We start from the raw sequence: 19,773 nt of genomic DNA, 5'->3' as shown, positions 1-19,773 counted from the left end.
CTTGGAGGTATTTGGGAGCATGTCTGATTCCAAAGATTGGAAAAAATTGGTGTAGAAACAAGGCCCTTATCTGTAATCTATTTTCATTTTAATTTAGTTTAATTTTACTGTATTTTAAGTACTAAGGCTGTGAATTTGACAGATGGCAATAACAAAATTAAGGTTCGTATGACCACATTTATTTGCTCACATTGCACATACATTAATGTTGCCAAGAGAGCTTTAACATTTGCATTTCTTGCTGTCTGAGTTTTGAATCTGCAACCTTAAAGTTGCATTAATGTTTCTGTATTTATTTTTTTTATTTTTTAATCTTTATTAGGAAAAGTACTATAGTAGTGCATACTTCAGAAGTACCAGTGTGTTGTTAGCCAGGGTGTGGATTGGAGACCTCTGTTCCCCAGTCATTTTTTCCAATTTTTTATGCTCTGTGGCTTTGCAACCCAGAATGGGCCTCCAGAGTGAAGGAGGTTCAAAGTAGGTGGTTTGAGAAGGAAGAGAATTCCTCAGACTTTTCAGTGCCTTTTCCACATCACCTGAATTGTAGAATTTGGCCTTCACTCCTGGACTTCAGATAGCATGGTAAGAGGATTGGCAACCTTTCTCATGTCACCTCAAAGTATTTATTTCAAATTGCCTATTCTCTGGAGGCCTAGATATATTCTGATGTGCAGAGCCCCAGAACTAGTGAAATTTTTACACTTCTCTGTAGTGGCACCCACATACACACTGCATCTGACTAGAAAGGCATAGTAAAGCATATATCTGTGTGCATGCTAGAACTCCTTCAAATCTTAATATAGTGACTATTTGAAAATTACATTGTTAGACAAATTCCCATTCGTCAGTGAGGATTATTTACTGGCTAAATTTGAGGTTTCAGAATTTTGGTGGTTTTTTTTAAAGCATGCAAGAAGATAATGGGAAATTGGTTTTTCCCTGCCTTCCCCACACATACATATCTCAGGTAACTCAAAAATAGCCCAATGAATTTCCACAAAAACATTCACCTTTTGACTGAGCCAAAGCGTAGATTGCTTTCATCCCAAAGAGAGTCTTTTTGTGCCTTAGGTAGGGGAAACTGGTATAATGAAAATCATTTAGCAACCTTCAAAGGATACTGTCAACTTAAAAATCATTCTTCTGTCTGGAAGATTTTATATCTATTCTAGTTACGGGTAATGCCTTAGGTAGGGGATAGAGAGTACTTGCCTGGATCCCTGCATAGAACTTGGGAGTGACTTAAAACCTGGGGTGGGGTACTGATGACTTCCCTCCCTAGACCCATGTACTGACTGAGGAAGCAATTGGAGTCTTGGAGTTAGTGAATATTTTTTCTATACAGGGGTCAGATGGGGATGAACAAGTGTTGGTGGGGCATCCATCACTCTCAAACCCTGTTAAGGGTCTGGAGATCACCTAGTACTAGCTGAGGCATATGCTCCCCCACCCTTCCGTTCAGATCAGAAGAGGCACTTAGCTGTAGGGGAGAAGGAGGCCCCTATCCTCTCCATGTGACTGGAGAGCAGATGTAATTGGGCAGAGGGCAAAAGAAGGAGGTTTGTCTCTCCCGGCATGACTATAAATCCAAGAATTTTTTTTAAGTTAAGAGACTTTGCCTCAATGTTGCTGCTACTGAAGAACCAGAACCAGTAGCAGAAGTGTGGATGGGGATGGGAGAAATCCTTCTAAACAATAGTAGATGAAGAAGATAAACACTTAATTAAATTTTTTTTAAAATAAATTTAAAATAATTCAGGGGATATTATTAAAGGTGCTTTGTGAGAAACATGAATTTTTAAAAATTAGTCAAACAAAATGCAAGCTGTCATTTTTCCTGTAACTAAAGCATTTGCTTCTGTCAAAGCTATAATGGAAGCACCTTCTATACTTAAGGTATCCCAACATGCATTTCAAACAGTGAATTATTTACTGCTAGTGCAATGAGTGTGCATGCATATTAGCCATTAAGTGCTCAGCAACAGCTCAGAGAAAGCTGTGGTCATTGAAAATCTATTCTATTGAGAGAGGGAATGTTGGCTAGGACACAAAGATGGTTCCATAATCTTTTCAAAAAGCTGCCATAGACTTTAACTTTTACTTGGACACCTACCTACATATGTGGCGTCACGGAGTTCCCCAATGATTTGAAATGCTCCCCAGTTCTAGGACATAAACTGCTTGCCATAGAATGCTTACCCCTCCCCACTTTATAATTGCATACCTGGTCAGATGCATTATTGTTTCTTCTGTATTCCTGTGAAATATCCAGTATAATACAATGTGATAGATGTAGTGATATATTAGATGAACTGTTGGGTCTTTTTCAGTAAATCTATTTCTACACACAGATGAATGTGCTAATAGCTGAGCCATATTGATCCTATACATGTTATTTAACAGATCAGTAAGGTCTTTGCTTACCCTGTGGTAGGCATGCAGTGACGATATCACAGGTTAATTAACCAGTGGTAATCTAACCCATGAGAGTGCACCCACACATATTATGCTGTCACTCCTTGTGTCCACACTTGTGCTGTATCTGGCCATGACAGACAATACATCTATCTGGGAGCATATCTCAAGACTGCTAGCACCCCGACTTGCTACATGGCTCTGTGTTCCCATTTACAGGGTGTTGTGGGGCAACTTGTCTGCCCACACTGGGAACTGTGGGAGGCAGTTTAATGGAGAAAATGCTTCAGTAAATTATTTGTTTTGGGTATATCGAAAATACCAATCAACAGAGGAATTGAAATGGAATAAAATTAGTCAAAAGAAAATGATTATAAAATAACTATTATCCTCTTAATGATCTGTATGTAAGAAAAGTGTGGAGAGAAGAAACGTCTTTTGAAACCTTTCACTTTTTTGTCTTTTTCTGTGTCTACACTAGCACTTTTGTCTGTATAACTGGAAAAATTACACTGATAGAAGCGCCAATGTGGACAGCGCTATGTTGGCGGGAGATGCTCTCTCCCATTAGGGGTGGTTTAATTATGTCGATGGGAGAGCTGTCTCCCTTTGACATAGGGTGGCTATACGGTGCAGCTGTATCAGTACAGCTGTGCCGCTGTAAGATCTATAGTGTAGACATGGCCTTAATCTAGTTTTGAAAGCTTGAATGAATCACTCTTTAGAATAGGCTAACAAACTTTTAATGGCTCTTGTGAAAACTCATCTGTTCCTGATTAACTGTCCTGAATAACTCCATGTGTAGACACTCATTCTGTTTAGTTGAACAGCTGTTGCACTGTAAATTCACACCCTACCTTAATCCAAATTAACTTTCAAGTGTAGACAAGACCTTAGTTTTAGCTTGAGCGACAGTAGGCAAGGTCAACCACCATCCGAGTTATAGTGCTGACATTGGCATAAACACTACAAATGACTTAGGATTTTACAGTGCGATAACATTTGGTATCCTGCTTTAAACAAATATCTGTCAGTGAAGATAAATCCTAAGAGTTTAACTTTTCCAAGGGATTTTTAGTGAACATTGTTCTACTGTATCAAACCCAAGAGACGGATGAAGCTGGAGAAATGGCAAGCATGCAAACTTAAATTAGAGGGCTGCATAGAGGCAAATTAATAGTCACCTTCTGTGGTTGAGCCTGTTAAGTCTTCACTGAGAAGTCCTACTTCTATAATAAATTGAGCTATGAATTGTACTGAAACTCATTGCTGATAATTGCAGAGTTTACACTCTATCTTTTATAAATGTACATATGGCCCACGCTAATTTTTTCCACCCATTCTCCAAGAGCCAAACTGTCACGCTGGGAAATCTTGTTTGTTGGGAATCTTCATTTGAAAGTTCAAAACTGGCTGTGAAATGGTTCAAAACTGACTTCTGAGGAGAGGCTGAGGGAACTGGGATTGTTTAGTCTGCAGAAGAGAAGAATGAGGGGGGATTTGATAGCTGCTTTCAACTACCTGAAAGGAGGTTCCAAAGAGGATGGATCTAGACTGTTCTCAGTGGTACCAGATGACAGAACAAGGAGTAATGGTCTCAAGTTGCAGTGGGGGAGGTTTAGGTTGGATATTAGGAAAAACTGTTTCACTAGGAGGATGGTGAAGCACTGGAATGGGTTACCTAGGGAGGTGGTGGAATCTCCTTCCTTAGAGGTTTTTAAGGTCAGGCTTGACAAAGCCCTGGCTGGGATGATTTAGTTGGGGATTGGTCCTGCTTTGAGCAGGGGATTGGACTAGATGACCTCCTGAGGTCCCTTCCATCCCTGAGATTCTATGATTCTATGACTAGCATATGATACAGATTTCATTTTTTTCTTGAGATATTGTTAATGCTGAACTATTTTTGTGGCCCTTTAGGTCCTACAAATGTTGATGTTTTGTAAAAAAACTGACTAATGTGAAGCTTTTAAATATTGCCCAAGTTATTCTTCAGTAGACTGCTGTCTTTATTTAATTACAGCACTTGGAAGTCTAATATCACTGAGTTCATCCTTTTGAAATTAGACTTCAGTTTACCCACTTGCTGTTTGTTGGTGAATGACACTGAAATCACTGACATCATGTCGATGAAAACTGACAAACCTAGTCAATTTTCACTCTTCTGCATCTTGCAGAAGCTCTGAGAAGCCAGGGAGACACTGGGAATGTCTGCCTGAAAACTTAAACCAGTGTGGTGCTGCCTTACTAACTTCTGTTTGCATTTGGAAGGTATCCTTTTCTTTTTAATGAAATTGTAAATTCTGCAGGAAGTTATGGTAATTGTCAGGGAAATTTTCCAATTTGTGCTGGACTAGTGGATTTTTCAAGGCTTGGATTGGAATATAGTACTGTCATTTTGCCTGAACCTTATTTACTCAACTATTAACAAGTTAATCATCTTTAATGTTGTTTCAGTTTTTGGCCTTCTGAATAATACATACTATTTTTCTTAAAATGCTGATGTTTCCGGTTAAAATTGCTAACCTTTGCTTTTCATGTTTAATTATCTTTAAATAGGGTACACCTGTGCTTAAGATTCTGAATTTCTGCTTATTTGGCAATGCAACAAACTTGGGAAAAGAGAATTTGTATTCTGATAGCGAGGACATGGTCAAACAAAGTGCCACTCTCAGTCATTACGAGCCACGGGTGAGTCCAAAGTAATTGCTTGCTTAGATGAATAGAAATGGAATTCTCTTACTGTTTTCTTTTTTTTTTTTTTCAGACTGAAATGTATACGTAAACCCTATATGGCGTGTCTTTAGGTTTCTTATATGCTAGAGGTGGAAAAGATCTCTATACAGAAGAGTAATCATAGATTCCTACAGCAATCAACAATTCCATGTCTAGTCTGGCCTCAAGTGACTCTAGTGATGATAATCTCATGAGCTTCTTTGGCAAAATATTCTGAAAAATAGTCGCAAGAAGTTGTTACCACTAGATAAATGCCCAGTGGCAATGTGAAATGAATTTATTTTCAGTCCACTTCCCAGCTAACTGTTATCCACATAGAAAAGATCATAAATACAATAGACACTATGCATCCTTGATGGCAATCAGGTTATAAAGGCTAAGGAAAGATGGGCATCAGAGAATGGTGGGAGTCCTACAAAGGTGATGTTCCTGCATCTGGTTAGGTCTATATTTTTATTTTTCTTACCTTGCTCTGGCTAGTAGATGTTTGACAAATGTAACGCCTTCCCATAAACAAGAAGTCCACAATTCTCTGGCTGCTGCAAAGGAGCATACTTTGTTTCCTTTCACCACCATACCAGAGCCTTCAAGCTGCCCCAAGGGTGGGTGTGGGGAAAGGAAGTCTCCACTACTCTACCACTTTACCATCCTCCTGGCTGCTGTCTGTGGTGGGCAGGATCTCTTCAACTCACATACCTTGTCCCCCAGTTTAAGTTTGGGGTCCTCCTGACCAGTAAATAGCTCTATTATTTACCTCTACTTCTGGTCAGTTTTTCAAGTGCCAGTAGAGTAAAAGTGATACAGTTCTTGTGAATTTCACTGCTGTCCCTTAGGGTTAATAGCAGTAAACACTGAGGCAACTCTAACCATTTTTAGTGTGCTCCAGGCTGGGAAAGTTAGCAGCGGCCACAGAGGTACTAGAACTATTTTTCTGCAGATTTAAAAAGGTAGCACACCTTTGTTTTACATTCAGATAACATTAAAATGGTTGCCTTAGTCGTTTGAACTAGAAACTGAAAAGGAACATAGTCAACTTAAAATCACACTTCTGTGAAAAGTTTTTACCCAGTATTGTTAAAAATAGCATCCAAGATACCTGTGAATAAAAAACTGTCTGGGTACTAATCTTTACAAGTTGGAATACCTGCTTCTTAGGATAGATAACTCTACAGGGTTTCTGTACTGAATTTAGCCAACAAAAGGTGTTTTGGCACTTCTGTGCTATTACAGGGCAGGTTTAATGCAGTTCGAGCAACAGAAGCCACTGTTTCAAATTGTTTGGGTGAAGTGAAGAAATTTAGTAGTAATCTCTATTTTAATTTGTTACTTATAAATCTCAAAAATTAAGGTTTTTTTTTAGCATTATATATCTATTAAAATAGCCAACATACTTTTCCCCGCCTTTATGTGGGAGGACACCCAACCTCCATTAACTATTTCTTTTTACTCTTCTCTCCCATTATATAGTGCAGCAATGTCCTCTTAATCAGGAGAGGGTAGGCAGAGTCTGGATACTCTGCATAACTTCTGACAATCCCTTTTGCCACAATATTAATGGGATTCAGAAAGAGCAGGGTTCTTTTACCCTCCCACTGTGGTTGGGAGGCCGTCTCTGTTGTGCTAACAGCTGCTATTGTCTTAACAACAGAAGGCTGCTCTTAGGCCGTGGCTACAGCACAATAAAGTCACCCCCAGCACTGTAACTCACTCCCCGTCCACACTGGCAAGGCATTTGCAGCGCTGTATCTCCATGGCTACAGCGCTGCAGGTATTCCACCTCCCCGAGAGGAATAACAGCTGCTGCGGAGTGGCTGAGAGGCTGGTGCTCCAGTGTAAATGGGGAGTAACCTTATTACGCAGTGATTGACCTCCGGAAACTCCCCATAATCCTTTTAAGTGAAGCTTCCTCTCCTTGTTTTGTTGTGATGCTTCTCTTTGTTTTGTTGTGAACTCCGGGCTCCCGGAGCTGCTTATCAAAAAAAACAAAACACAGCTACTGTTTGCTGTGAATGAGTAGAGGCAGGCAGGGGGGCTCCCTTTGGAACGCCCACAGCTAATGTTTGCTTGAAGAGAGAGGCGGCGCGGGGGGGAGGGAGGTCTGGGGTCTGTTTCGGCGAGTGGCTGCTTATGGGGTCCATTTCGGCGAGTGGCTGCTTATCTGGTCTGTGAGGGGAAAAAACAAACAGCTCTGTTTGCTTTCAGTGAGGGAGAGGGGTCGGAACTTGCAAGGCAGGGTGCTGACACAGTGTCCGCACTCCAAAAATCCACTCTCTCTCCCCCCACGCTCCCTGTCACACTCCACTCCCCCCCCTTTTGAAAAGCACGTTGCAGCCACTTGAACGCTGGGATAGCTGCCCATAATGCACCGCTCCCAATGCCGCTGCAAATGCTGCAAATGTGGCCACGACAGTGCACTGGCAGCTGTCAGTGTGGACAGACTGCAGTGCTTTCCCTACTCAGCTGTACGAAGACAGGTTTAACTCACAGCGCTGTACAGCTGCAAGTGTAGCCAAGGCCTTTAGTTTTCAACTGTGATTCCACAGCTGAGAGTAGGGATGTGGCTCTTAATGGTTGAGCAAATTGACTCCTCAAACATGCATGGCCTGATTGTGATGCCAAGAACAGAATTCTTATTATGTCCCAGTATTTACAGCTTGTTAAAAATGAGCTGAATGTTTGTTGTGGTGTGCGTTGAGAGAGCATGTATTCCACCAGAGTGCATTGTTATTATATTTCCTTTACCAGTTGGATAGGATAAGAGAGCTTGTTTTTTGGGGAAGGAGAGGTTTGTTCCCCCTGCTAGCTGATAAGAGAGATTGGGTGAAATCATGGCCACACTGAAGTCAATGGGGCTAGGGATTGCATCCATTTTCCCCTTATTGGTATCCATAGGGCTGGCCCTCGCGCCCCCTGGAGCCTTGTGCACATGCACCAGTATAAGGGGCGCCGCCGGCTCCATACCCTCTCAGTTCCTTCTTATGGACTGTGCTAATTGGCTGGAATGCCTTCTTGCTTTGCAAGGCTTTCCTAACAGTGATTTGGACTCAGATCTAGTGTATATAATTTTTGTAGTTAGTAAGTTTAGTTACCTGTCTTAGTATATATAGTGTAGTCCAGATAGTTATTCCAGTCTTAGAGGGACGTTGTCCCAGGGACTGGGCATGCCCTGGTCTCCGGGCTTCAAGCCATGCTCATCCTGCACCAAGCCTATGCCGGTGAGCGACCACATATGGCCTATCTGAAGTGCCTCGGAGAAGCTCATGTTAAGGAGAAGTGTGGAATCTGAAGGGGCTTCAGACCAAGGACTTTGAAAGACAGAGACATTCACCTGAAGGCTCTGCTAATGGAGGCAGCCCTCAGACCGGCCTTGGAGCCATCCCGCTCCAAATTGGTGCCAAGTACTTCAGCCTGTGTGCGAAGTGCACCGCCAGCACTGGGCTCTTTTTGGCACCATTCTCCATCCCCGGTGCCAAAGAGGAAGCACAAGAAACAATGTGTCGAAAGAGGGCGCTCCCTGGCACCGAAGAGAGACGAGAGGGGAGCAGTGGACGTAGTGAGACCTGTACCAGGCCACTTGTCCTCCCCAGAGCTGTGTCGAGCCCAGTTCGGGACCCACCTCCCACTCCTGGGAATGGTCGTGGTACCGTGTGCCGGCAGGCCCCCTCAACTCCAGAGGCCTTCCAGGCTGCAAAAGACTTGTTGTCCTCCTGATACCGCCCACCCCCTAAGGTCCCATACCTGTCAGGGCTATCAGGGACAGAAGGGTGCAAGGAGTGGAGAGCTCCTTCTCGGCATCGACGGTAGCGGCACCTACCAGGGGGAAGCTCTGCATGGCCCCCCCCTCCCCACTACAGTCCCCGACCCGGCATTGGTCACTGCTTCCCTGGCACCCCCTGGAGGCAGAACTGGGCATGGCCCCCCCATGGTCTCCAGGAAAAGAGTCCTCGTCGGAGTCTGAGGTGGAGTCCTTCGCCCTGCCAGAAGTAGTACCGGTACCTGTCGTGCGCACCAGACTTCAGTACTGGCCCCATGGCAGCCGCCTGGCCATCAGGACACTGGCCCATGCAGTGGTAGTATTGGAACCTGTGGAGGTTTCCCCTGGTACCGGGACCCCCTTCCCAATGGTCTTACTCAGTCGTGTAGGCAAGCCACTACTTTGTCCTCTGACACCGACCCTGGCTTCGAGGTCACGGAAGTGACCCCACTGGAGGTGGTGGTAGGGTTATTTAACCTGCTCCCGCTAGATGATTTTAGGACACATCAGGAGCTCCTGAAGAGGGTTGCCACAAACTTGGAGATAGAGGAGCTGAAGGAGTCCATTCACCGTCTGATAGATATCTTGGCTGTAGTGGCTCCCTCCAGAGTGGCCCTTCTGGTAAATGAGGGGGTTGTGGGACCAGTCAGGGGCAGGGTTCTATGGCAGACCCCTTCCTCTCTGCCCCCTACTTCAAAATGGGTAGAAAAGAAGTACTATATACTGGCCACCAGGTTCGAGTACTTGTATTCGCATTCCCCCACGGGATCCTTCATGGTGTTAGCTGCAAATGAGAGGGACAGGCAGAGGAAGCCCAGTGCCACCTCAAAGAATAAGGAGGCCAAGAGACTGAATCTTTTCAGGAGAAAGGTTTATTCCACGGGCAGCCTCCAGCTTCATATCTCTAACCAGCAGGTGTTGCTTGGGGGTATGATTTTAACTTGTGGGACTCAATGGCCAAGTTCAGAGACTCTCTGCAGCAGGAGTCGAGGCAGGAGTTCATCGCCATCCAGGAGGAAGGCAAGACTGTGGCCAGAGCCTCCCTACAGGCAGCTCTGGATGTGGCCAACTCAGCGGCCAGAACAATGGCGAATGGCCGTGGTTACCATGAGGCACATGTGGCTCCAGTTACCGGGCCTCTCGCATGAGGTGCAGCAGTTTGTCCAGAACCTCCCCTTCGAGGGCACCACTCTGTTCTCTGAACAGATGGACTCCAAGCTGCATGGTCTCAAAGATTCGAGGGCTACACTTTGTTCCCTGGGCCTGTACACACCCCCGGCCTCCAGGAAGCATTTCCAGCCTCAACTGCCTCCCAGATTCTCGGGGCCTTCCAGACATGATTCCTGTAAGAAGAAAGGGAAGGGCTACAAGTGTTGTCAGGCCCTACCTTCCACCTCAGCCTCCCAGTCGGGCTCAATTAGATACCCTGGTGCGTCCAGGCAGGCCTTTTGAGGGTATGCCTGAGGACAGCATACCAGACTTGAGTCAGGATCCATCCCCCCTTTTGGTTTTGGACTGCCTGTTTCCCTTCTGCACTGCATGGTCTCACATAACATGCTACAGTACATAACAGTAGAGGAAGTTCCTCGAGACTTGAGAGGGAAGGGGTTGTACTCCTGATATTTCATAATCCCGAAGGCCAAGGGGGGCCTGCGTTCCATCCTGGACCTGTGTTGCCTCAACGAATATCTCAAGAAATTGAGGTTCCGCATGGTCTTCCTGGCCTCCATCATTCCCTCTCTGAATCCGGGAGAGTGGTATGCTGCCCTCGATCTCAAGGACGCTTATATCCACATTTCCATCTTCCATGGACACAGAAGATTTCTTCAGTTTGTGATGGGCCAATGCCACTATCAGTTCAATGCATTCCCCTTTGACCTGTCAGCTTCCCCACAGGTCTTTACAAAGTATATGGTGATGGTTGCAGCTTACCTGGGACGTCGAGGTGTACGAATCTACCCATACTTCGATGATTGGCTGATCAAAGGCCATTTGCGAGCTCAGGTTCAGCACAGCGTTGCCATAGTATGGGCCACCTGTCGGGCGTTGGGCCTGTTGGTAAGCAAACAGAAATTAACACTAGTCCCAGTGCAAAGAATAGAGCTTATAGGGGCAGTGCTCGTCTCTACCCAGGCCAGGGCCGTCATAGCAGAAGCCCGATTCCGAACTATGTCAGATCTAATCGCCCGCGTCACAGCTCACCCGCTTATGAGTGCCCGGGTATGCCTCAGGCTGTTGTGTCACATGGCAGTGTGTACTTACGTGGTGCAATATGCGAGGTTACACCTCAGACCCCTACAGATGTGGCTGGCATCGATCTACTCCCCGGGCAGACACCACTTGGACTCAGTTCTCACGATCCCATCAACTGTCTTAACATCTCTGACTTAGTGGGTAGATCCGTGTTCGATGATGAAATGGGTGCCCTTTACTGCCCCGTATCCATCAGAGACCTTGGTTATGGACGCATCAGAACTGGGGTGGTGAGCCCACCACAACAATCTCAGGATCAAAGGGCCCTGGTCCCAGGAAGAGCTAAATTCAGGGCGATACATTTGGCCTGCCAGGTGTTTTTTCCCCAGCTGTCAGGCAGGGTTGTGCAGGTCTCAATGGACAATACGGCCTTGATTATTTTATGTCAACAGGCAAGGGGGAGCTTGCTTCTCAGGCCTGTGTCAGGAGGTCCTCTGTCTGTGGGACTTCTGTGTGAACCACACCGTCCGTTTCGAGGCAGCACACCTTCCCGGAGAACAGAATGAGTTGGCAGATCAACTCAGCGGGTCCTTTTCCATTCATCCCGAGTGGTCCCTTCACCCAGAGGTAGTCAATGCTATCTTCCAGAGGTGGGGGACTCTCCAGGTGGACCTGTTTGCCACCAGACAGAACAGGAAATGCCGCAGGTTCTGCTCGGTGCACAAGCACAGCAAAGGCTCTCTGTCCGACGCCTTCCTGCTCTCGTGGGCGGGCAGGCTGCTGTTTGCCTTTCCACCGATCCCCTTGGTTCACAAGGTCCTTCTAAAGATCAAGCGGGACAAGGCAAAGGTTATCTTGATAGCTCCGGCATGGCCACGCATTGGTTTAGCACACTTCTGGACCTCTCGGTAGCAACTCTGTTAGAGCTCCCATGACGTCTGGACTTGATTTCACAGGACCAAGGCCGGTTGCTTCAGCCGAACCTCGTCTCCCTACACCTGATGGTGTGGCTTCTGTGTGGCTAAACTCCGAGGAGTGGGCCTGCTCCGGAGCAGGTTCAGCAGTCTTGCTAGGTAGCAGGAAACACTCCATCAGGGCTACCTACTTGGCTGAACTTGTGGGCCTCTGAGTGGAATCTTTCTTCATCTCAGCCCTCACTGAAGTCCATCTTGGACTATTTGCTCCACCTGAAGCACCAGGGTCTGACTGTCTTCAGTCAAGGTTCACTTGGCAGCCATCTCAGCCTTCCATCCTCTGGTTCAGGGCAGATCAGTCTTCTCCCATGAGATGACGATCAAGTTCCTCAAGGGTTTAGAAAGATCTACCCACAGGTTTGTGCCCCGATTCCCCCATGGGACTTAAACCTGGTCCTGTCAAGGTTCACGGGTCTCCCCTTTGAGCCGTTAGCTTCTTGTTCTCTCCTACTCTTCTTGTGAAAGGTTGCCTTCCTAGTGGTGATTACCTCGGCCAGAAGGGTCTCCGAAATCAAAGCCTTGACATCAGAACCCCCATATACACAGTGTTCTTCAAAGACAACGTCCAGCTGCGCCCCCACCTGACCTTCCTTCCAAAGGTGGTGTTGCAGTTCATAACAACCAGGACATTTTTCTGCCTGTTTTATTTCCGAAGCCTCACAGCACTGCTGTGGAATGTTGGCTACATACTTTAAATGTTAGATGGGCCTTGGCCTTCTATATTGAAAGAACTAAGCCCTTCTGCAAGTCTACACAGCTTTTCGTGGCTGTGCTGAACAGGATGAAAGGTCTACCAGTGTCATCCCAAAGAATATTGTCCTGGATAACTGCCTGCATCCGAGCTTGCTATGAGCTGGCGAACGTCCCACCACCGGCTATCGTGATGGCTCATTCTACAAGACCCCAGTCTTCATCAGCAGCGTTCCTCGCGCAGATACCAGTCCAGGATAGCTACAGGGCCGCGATGTGGTCATCGATTCAGACCTTCGCATCCCACTATGCCATCACCCAACAGGCCCGTGACAATGCTAGTTTCGGTAGAGCAGTGTTGCAATCAGAACATACATGAACTTGGAGCCCACCTCAGGGGATACTGCTTGTGAGTCACCTAATATGGAATGGACATGAGCAAGCACTTGAAGAAGAAAAAATGGTTCTTAATTTTTCGTAACAGTTGTTCTTTGAGATGTGTTGTTCATGTCCATTCCCTGATCCACTCTCCTACCCTCTTGTCAGCGTTACCTGCAAGAAGGAACTGAGAGAGTGTGGAGTCGGCGGCGTCCCTTATACCGGTGCATGTTCACAGAGCTCCAGAAGGTTCTTGGGCTGGCCCTAAGGATACTACTAAGGGAAAAATCTCCAGCAACTGTGCATGTAGCGTGCACATACCTAGCCTGGAATGGACATGAGCAACACTTCGCAACTGTTGCTGTCAAGGTTCCTTCCCCACTCTGAACTCTAGGGTACAGATGTGGGGACCTGCATGAAAATCTCTAAGCTTAACTACCAGCTTAGATCTGCTTTTGCTGCCACCACCCAAATTATATATGAGTTATTTGGGAAACTCTGTTTACCTCCCTCCCAGAATATCTCCCTCCCAAGTACTATAACCCTTCCCGGGGTAGCCTTGAGAGACTTCTCCACCAATTTCCTGGTGAACACCGATCCAAACCCTTGGATCTTAAAACAAGGAGAATTTAAGCATTCCCCCTCCTTTCCCCCCACCAATTCCTGGTGAGTCCAGATCCAACCCCCTTGGATCTTAAATCGAGGAAAAATCAATCAGGTTCTTAAAAAGAAGGCTTTTAATTAAAGAAAGAAAGGTAAAAATCATCTCTGTAAAATCAGGATGGAAAATAACTTTACAGGGTAATCAGATTCAAAGAGCCCAGAGGAACCCCCTCTAGCCTTAGGTTCAAAGTTACAGCAAACAGAGGTAAACCCTCTAGCAAAAGGAACATTTACAAGTTGAGAAAACAAAGATAAACCTAACATGCCTTGCCTGGCTGTTACTTACAAGTTTGAAATATGAGAGACTTGTTCAGAAAGATTTGGAGAGCATGGATTGATGTCCGGTCCCTCTTAGTCCCAAGAGCGAACAAAACCCAAAACAAAGAGCACAAACAAAAGCCTTCCCCCCCCCCGCCCCCCCCAGATTTGAAAGTATCTTGTCCCCTTATTGGTCCTTTGGGTCAGGTGTCAGCCAGGTAACCTGAGCTTCTTAACCCTTTACAGGTAAAAGGATTTTGGTGTCTCTGGCCAGGAGGGATTTTATATATTGTACACAGGAGGGCTGTTACCCTTCCCTTTATAGTTATGACAGTTGCCCTTTGAGATAAGTTAGTAACCATTTTTTTTCTTTATTAAAGTGCCCTATAATATCAAAATGTTGTCCAGTCCACTCAGGTTAAGTGCCTTTTCTGCCAAGCCACATCTATTTCATTGGGTCACAGTGGGGAAGCGAGGCCTACTAAGAAAAAGGTATGGTGGTTACCACCAAATCAAACTCAGGCCTAGGTCTTGCAACAAGGAGGGCTTTAGTGTTCTGGTTTCTTGAGTATCTAACAGAGAGGGAGAGAGATTCAAAGCAGCTGAACAGATAGCAACACCCACTCTCCTGTGGGTTGGGGAGTGTTCTAGCAATACCTGAGAGACAGTGGAATGAAGACTGACTTTTTATTTATTTTGATTTAAATGATAACTAAAAAGATGCCTATCCAGGGCTTTAGGCACCATGACACACAGGAACAATGCAGTTGAAATCTCAGCATCATTAAAATGATTAACTGAGCAGGAGGTCAGCCAATCAACGACAATAATTTCTTTTAGCCCCTTTCTCATATAGGAAGTATACCCTCAGCCTTCTCCAAGAACCCTATCAAAAAGTTCTTCAAACATTTGTCCACATGGATCCCACTGTAGGTGTGTGTACTCCATGTGTGCAAGCCCAGAATCTTTTATCCAGCTGTATTCATTGGGGCTGCTCATGCATCCTGTACTCATGCCCCTCCCAAGGGTATAAAGAGTGGAGCAGCCCCAGCTGCCATTCAATTTCTTCTTTCTGCTCATGGCAGCAAGACAGAGCTACATGGTGTCCTTCTACTGCCCTGTAATTTCGTAGGTTGTTTAGGGTAGTTACTTACCGAGTTGACAACTGTTCTTTGTAGCCTATACATTTTATTTAGTGACCATTGGCCCCCTCAAAAAAGGCAAAATTTATTTTTTGTTTGAGTCTCCCCCGGTATTGAGGTGAAAGTCTGATGGCTGACACTGTCTTTAGGCTTTAAAATCTGCACTGCCTGTGAATCACCTGTGCCTGCAAATAGTGGACATATTAAGTGTCTTTTTTTGTTTAGGGAAACTGCATATTGTGTACAAATGTTCAGTTTGCAAATCCTTTTCTACATGCATGAAGGGAGCTAGTGATACCCATTGAAAAATGTTTCTGATGGAAAGGTCAGTGAGGAGTTTTCCCAAATTTGAAGTCCCTCATCAAAAGCAATCTGCTGTTTTAAAGCTGGTTGCTGCTAGTGCTTCAGCTACCAGAGATGCTACTTATGGTGGCTAGCATGCCTACTGCTCTAAGAGACCTCATGCTTTTCAAAAACATGCTGAGCCTTCTCTTCAGTCCTCTTCGAGTCAGTCAGTCTGACTCCTCCTGTCCAAGGTAAGAAGGAGCAGAGATCTTCAGATGGTGTTTGGCACCGATCACCGTCCCTGGCACCAGCTAAGAAGAGGTTTAAGCCTCATTGCTCTGATGTCTCCAAACTCGTTCCTTCCAAATCTGATCAGCACCGTGAGTCTTCAGGGACTAGGGAAGCCCTTCTTCCACTTGGTACTGTGTTGACTGTTCTCAGTGACCGATACCACTTCTTCAGTACTGATGCCATTGGTGCCGTCTGCCACAAATTCTTCAGTACCACACCTTAATAAGAAGACCCCATCTACTGAGACATCCACATTGGTACCACGGAGCTCGTCCACTTTGGTCCTGATTCCTATCTCAATGCAGGCTGCCTTTACAACCTCTGGGAACATAGTGATCACTCCAATACCGGAATCTCCTGTCTTTGATATTCTCCAATATTTACTAGATTCAAGTCCCTTCTGGTATGGGAACCAAAGGTATCGATTATGAAAGAATCTCCCTGAGACAGTTATCTGTGGTAACAATATTTATTTTTCAGTAACTAGTGTCTAGATCTCCACAGTCTGTTACAACCCCATAGATATATGTACCATCCTGGATGGAGTTCTGCTAGTCTGTATCTTTGTTTTATGACTGTAGAAGTGCTTCTTGTAGATTTTCTCCTCAGTCTTCTAGACTGGTTCCTGAAAGAGACCTAAGAAGAAGTCCTTCTTGTCATAGATCCCATACTTCTGACAGGTTTCAGGCACCTTACATCTTGTGGCATTATCTGCCTTTCCTGTATGGAATGCAGTCTTGGAATGTAGGTCAGTATGGAATCCTCAACATTTTCCTGCTCCTTATTCATCTAGATTCAGGTCTGAGAATAGATCACCTCTTCCTAAAGAACCATCTAAGATAGCACAACTCTCTAACCAGAGTTCATCCAGGAAGTTGAACAGGAACCTCATGGAGGACAATGAGGGACCAACCCATTCCTTTGGCTAGTTCATTTTCATCACCAAATAAGGCTATAGCACCATCTGCTCCTTCCACAGCCTAATATCAAGGCCTGTCAGGACCTCCTTAAAAGGATGGTGGAGACCTTAGATATACTCCTCAAAGTCATTCAGGAAAGTTCTCTCAAATTATTTGATATTCTGCATCCAGTCTCCCAAGTCTGTTTGGCCATGCCAATCAGTGAGAGTATCCTGGAGCCAGCTGAAAGGTTGTGGCATGCCCCATGCTTATTTTTACTTGTGATTTGTGTCAAGCTGCATTAGAATGGAAACTGGAATTGAATTACAATGCCCAAAACAGCATTTTAAAATTGTTTTTGGTTAAATAAAGCTACCTTAAATGTGCTGCATACTTTTTAAAATGTAAGTTTATCAAAACATTTTGCATTTGAACCTGATTTGATATAAAAAGGAAGTATTATCTGTAATTAGTTAATTGAACCGATTGTTTCTGGTTTCCATTTCCTTTAGATTTTAGAAACAGTAGCTCTCATCCTTTCTCACCTAGTTTTTATGCGTAGACTGGAAAAGGAAAGCAAGTTTTCCTGCCTTAAAAAAAAGAAAAAAAAAAAGTGAATCCATTTCTCAACTTTCAATGAAGTAGTCATTTAACAAACTAGTTGAATAAACTGAAATAAAGAAAATATTCTCTCTGCAGCTGTGTAAGAGGCTACTGTTATCAAAATCTGGTTAACGCTTCAATTAATGCACTTCCAGGTGCTTAGCACAGTGAATTCCACCAGTTCAGTGGTTTGACTTTCTTTAAAATTTCAGCATAAACATGTACTGTTTGAATATTATTTAGTTAATTTATTTTGATAGATTATACTAAGTTTTGCCCTTAACATAAGTCGTCACAATTTCAGATGTATTTTTAATAGGTTTATTTTTAAAAAGAAAAATCTGATTTAAATAACACCTGGTTTTTTAAAAAAATCATATGTATGGATTTGCAGAAACAAAGTTTTCAGAAAGAAAAAATATTACCTCTTTTAAAAAACAAACAAACTTCCTTTTTTCAAAAGAGGTGCCCTTTATTGTTCACTTTCATAAACTCCTCACATTGTAAAACTGTTCACTCTCTTTTCAAATCAGGTAAACGGCAAGAAACAAAAAATGGACACTCAGTTATTCTCCCCGTTGTTAGGAGGGATCACAAGTACACCACCACCTCTGGAATCATCCCGGCTATATAGTAATTGGTCTGTGTGTGGAGATGATACCAACACAGCAACTTCTTTACAAGACTGCACAAAAAAAAGGTATTAAATAAGTATAATCTTATGCTTTTTTCTGAAAGGCTGAAAGTTTAATTGGGCAGGAGTGTGAGGGTTTGGTTTCTAAGTATTGTAAGGAAGAAGTTATGGGATAACTCCAGAAACTCATGGGCAATAAATCACCTGAATTGAATAGTATTTATCAAATAACTGTGGAAATCATGGCTATACTTTTAAAATATGTGACATAAAAGTTCCTTATTATGGAACATAATGGGAAAGTCAAGTATCAGATAAATCTTGATCTTTATATAATGACAAAAAATTACCTTTTGAAAAGGCCTCCTTTTTACATCACGTCATTATGACCCTTTTTGGTGACAGAGGGAGCTGTTTTTTGTAACAGAAGGGGCACAGTGAATGCCAATTTCTTCCTCTTGTTACTGAACAGTACAAACGGATGGAGGTTAGGGGACATATGTGTGTGGAACTTCACCACAACCTGTAACGTAAGCATGCATACGCCAGCTTTCTGGGACTTATGCAGAGGTCTTCCAGGGGGTACATCAACTCATCTAAATATTAGCCTAGTTTTACAACAGGCTACATAAAAAGTCCATACAAACTAAAATTTCATACAGAAAAAATTAGAAAGTAAGCAATTTTTCAGTAATAGTGTGCTGTGACACTTTTGTATTTTTATGTCTGATTTTGTAAGCAAGTAGTTTTTAAGGCCTGGTCTACACTAACCCCCAAATTCGAACTAAGGTACGCAACTTCAGCTACGTGAATAACGTAGCTGAAGTCGACATACCTTAGTTCGAACTTACTGTGGTTCAGACGCGGTCCACACGCGGCAGGCAGGCTCCCCGTCGACTCCGCGGTACTCCTCTCGCCGAGCTGGAGTACCGCAGTCGACGGCGAGCGCTTCCGGGATCGATTTATCGCGTCCAGACCAGACGCGATAAATCGAACCCGGAACTTCGATTGCCAGCCGTCGAACTACCGCGGTAGTGTAGACCTGGCCTAAGTGAGGTGAAACTTGGGATAAACAAGATGAATCAGACTCCTGAAAGGGGTACAGTAGTCTGGAAAGGTTGAAAACCACTGGTCTAGTCTGTGGGGTGGGGCCGGGAATGAGGGGTTCAGGGTGTGGGAGGGGGCTCTGGGCTGGGGCAGGGGGTTGGGGTGTGGGAGGGGGTCAGAACTCTGGGCTGGAGTGCAGGCTCTGGCGTGGGGCCAGGGATGAGGGGCTTGGGGTGCAGGAAGGAGCTCCAGGTTTGGGGGGGGCTCAGGGTAGGGGGTTGGGGCGTGGACTTACCTCGGGTGGCGCAGCAGGGGTGCAGAGGTAGGCTTCCTGCCTGTCCTGGCACTGCGGACCGCACTGCACCCCAGAAGCGGCCAGCAGCAGGTCCAGCTCCTAGGCAGAGGTGCACAAGCAGCTCTTAGGCTCTCGCCCACAGGCACTGCCCCCCACCTCCCATTGGCCAATTCCCGGCCAATGGGAGTGCAGAGCTGGTGCTCGGGGTGGGGGCAGCACGCGGAGCCCTGTGACCCCCCTCCACCTAGGAGCTGGACCTACTGCGGCTGCTTCTGGGGCGCAGCACGATGTCAGAATAGGTAGGGACTAGCCTGCCTTAGCCGGACAGCACCACCGATGGGACTTTTAACGGCCCGGTCGGTGGTGCTGACCAGAGCCGCCGTGACCCAGTGCCTTACATTCCGCGACTCAGTACTGGATCGCGACTGGCAGTTTGAGAACCTCTGGTCTAGACTAGTCTCTCTCTCCCTTTGTTACATAACTCACCAGAGATGCCTGTGCAGCCCTGAGGGCCCTCAC

The 19,773-nt window shown here is 45.1% G+C and overlaps 1 protein-coding gene across 1 annotated transcript in view; it reads left to right on the top strand.

The window, feature by feature from the left end:
* LOC135874353 (meiosis-specific coiled-coil domain-containing protein MEIOC-like) overlaps window positions 1-19,773 on the top strand; it is a 53,325-nt gene that overhangs the window by 11,819 nt on the left and 21,733 nt on the right. Inside the window, exons 2-3 of the mRNA XM_065399154.1 lie at window positions 4,972-5,103; window positions 17,812-17,978. Of these exons, the coding sequence (XP_065255226.1) occupies window positions 4,972-5,103; window positions 17,812-17,978 (299 nt within the window). The remainder of the gene's footprint in view (window positions 1-4,971; window positions 5,104-17,811; window positions 17,979-19,773) is intronic.

Source organism: Emys orbicularis, chromosome 2 (assembly GCF_028017835.1).
Source record: "Emys orbicularis isolate rEmyOrb1 chromosome 2, rEmyOrb1.hap1, whole genome shotgun sequence".
In the NCBI taxonomy this organism is placed as follows: domain Eukaryota; kingdom Metazoa; phylum Chordata; order Testudines; family Emydidae; genus Emys; species Emys orbicularis.
The sequence above is the reverse complement of the archived record's forward strand: the minus strand, read 5'-3'. Positions and strand labels throughout refer to the sequence as shown.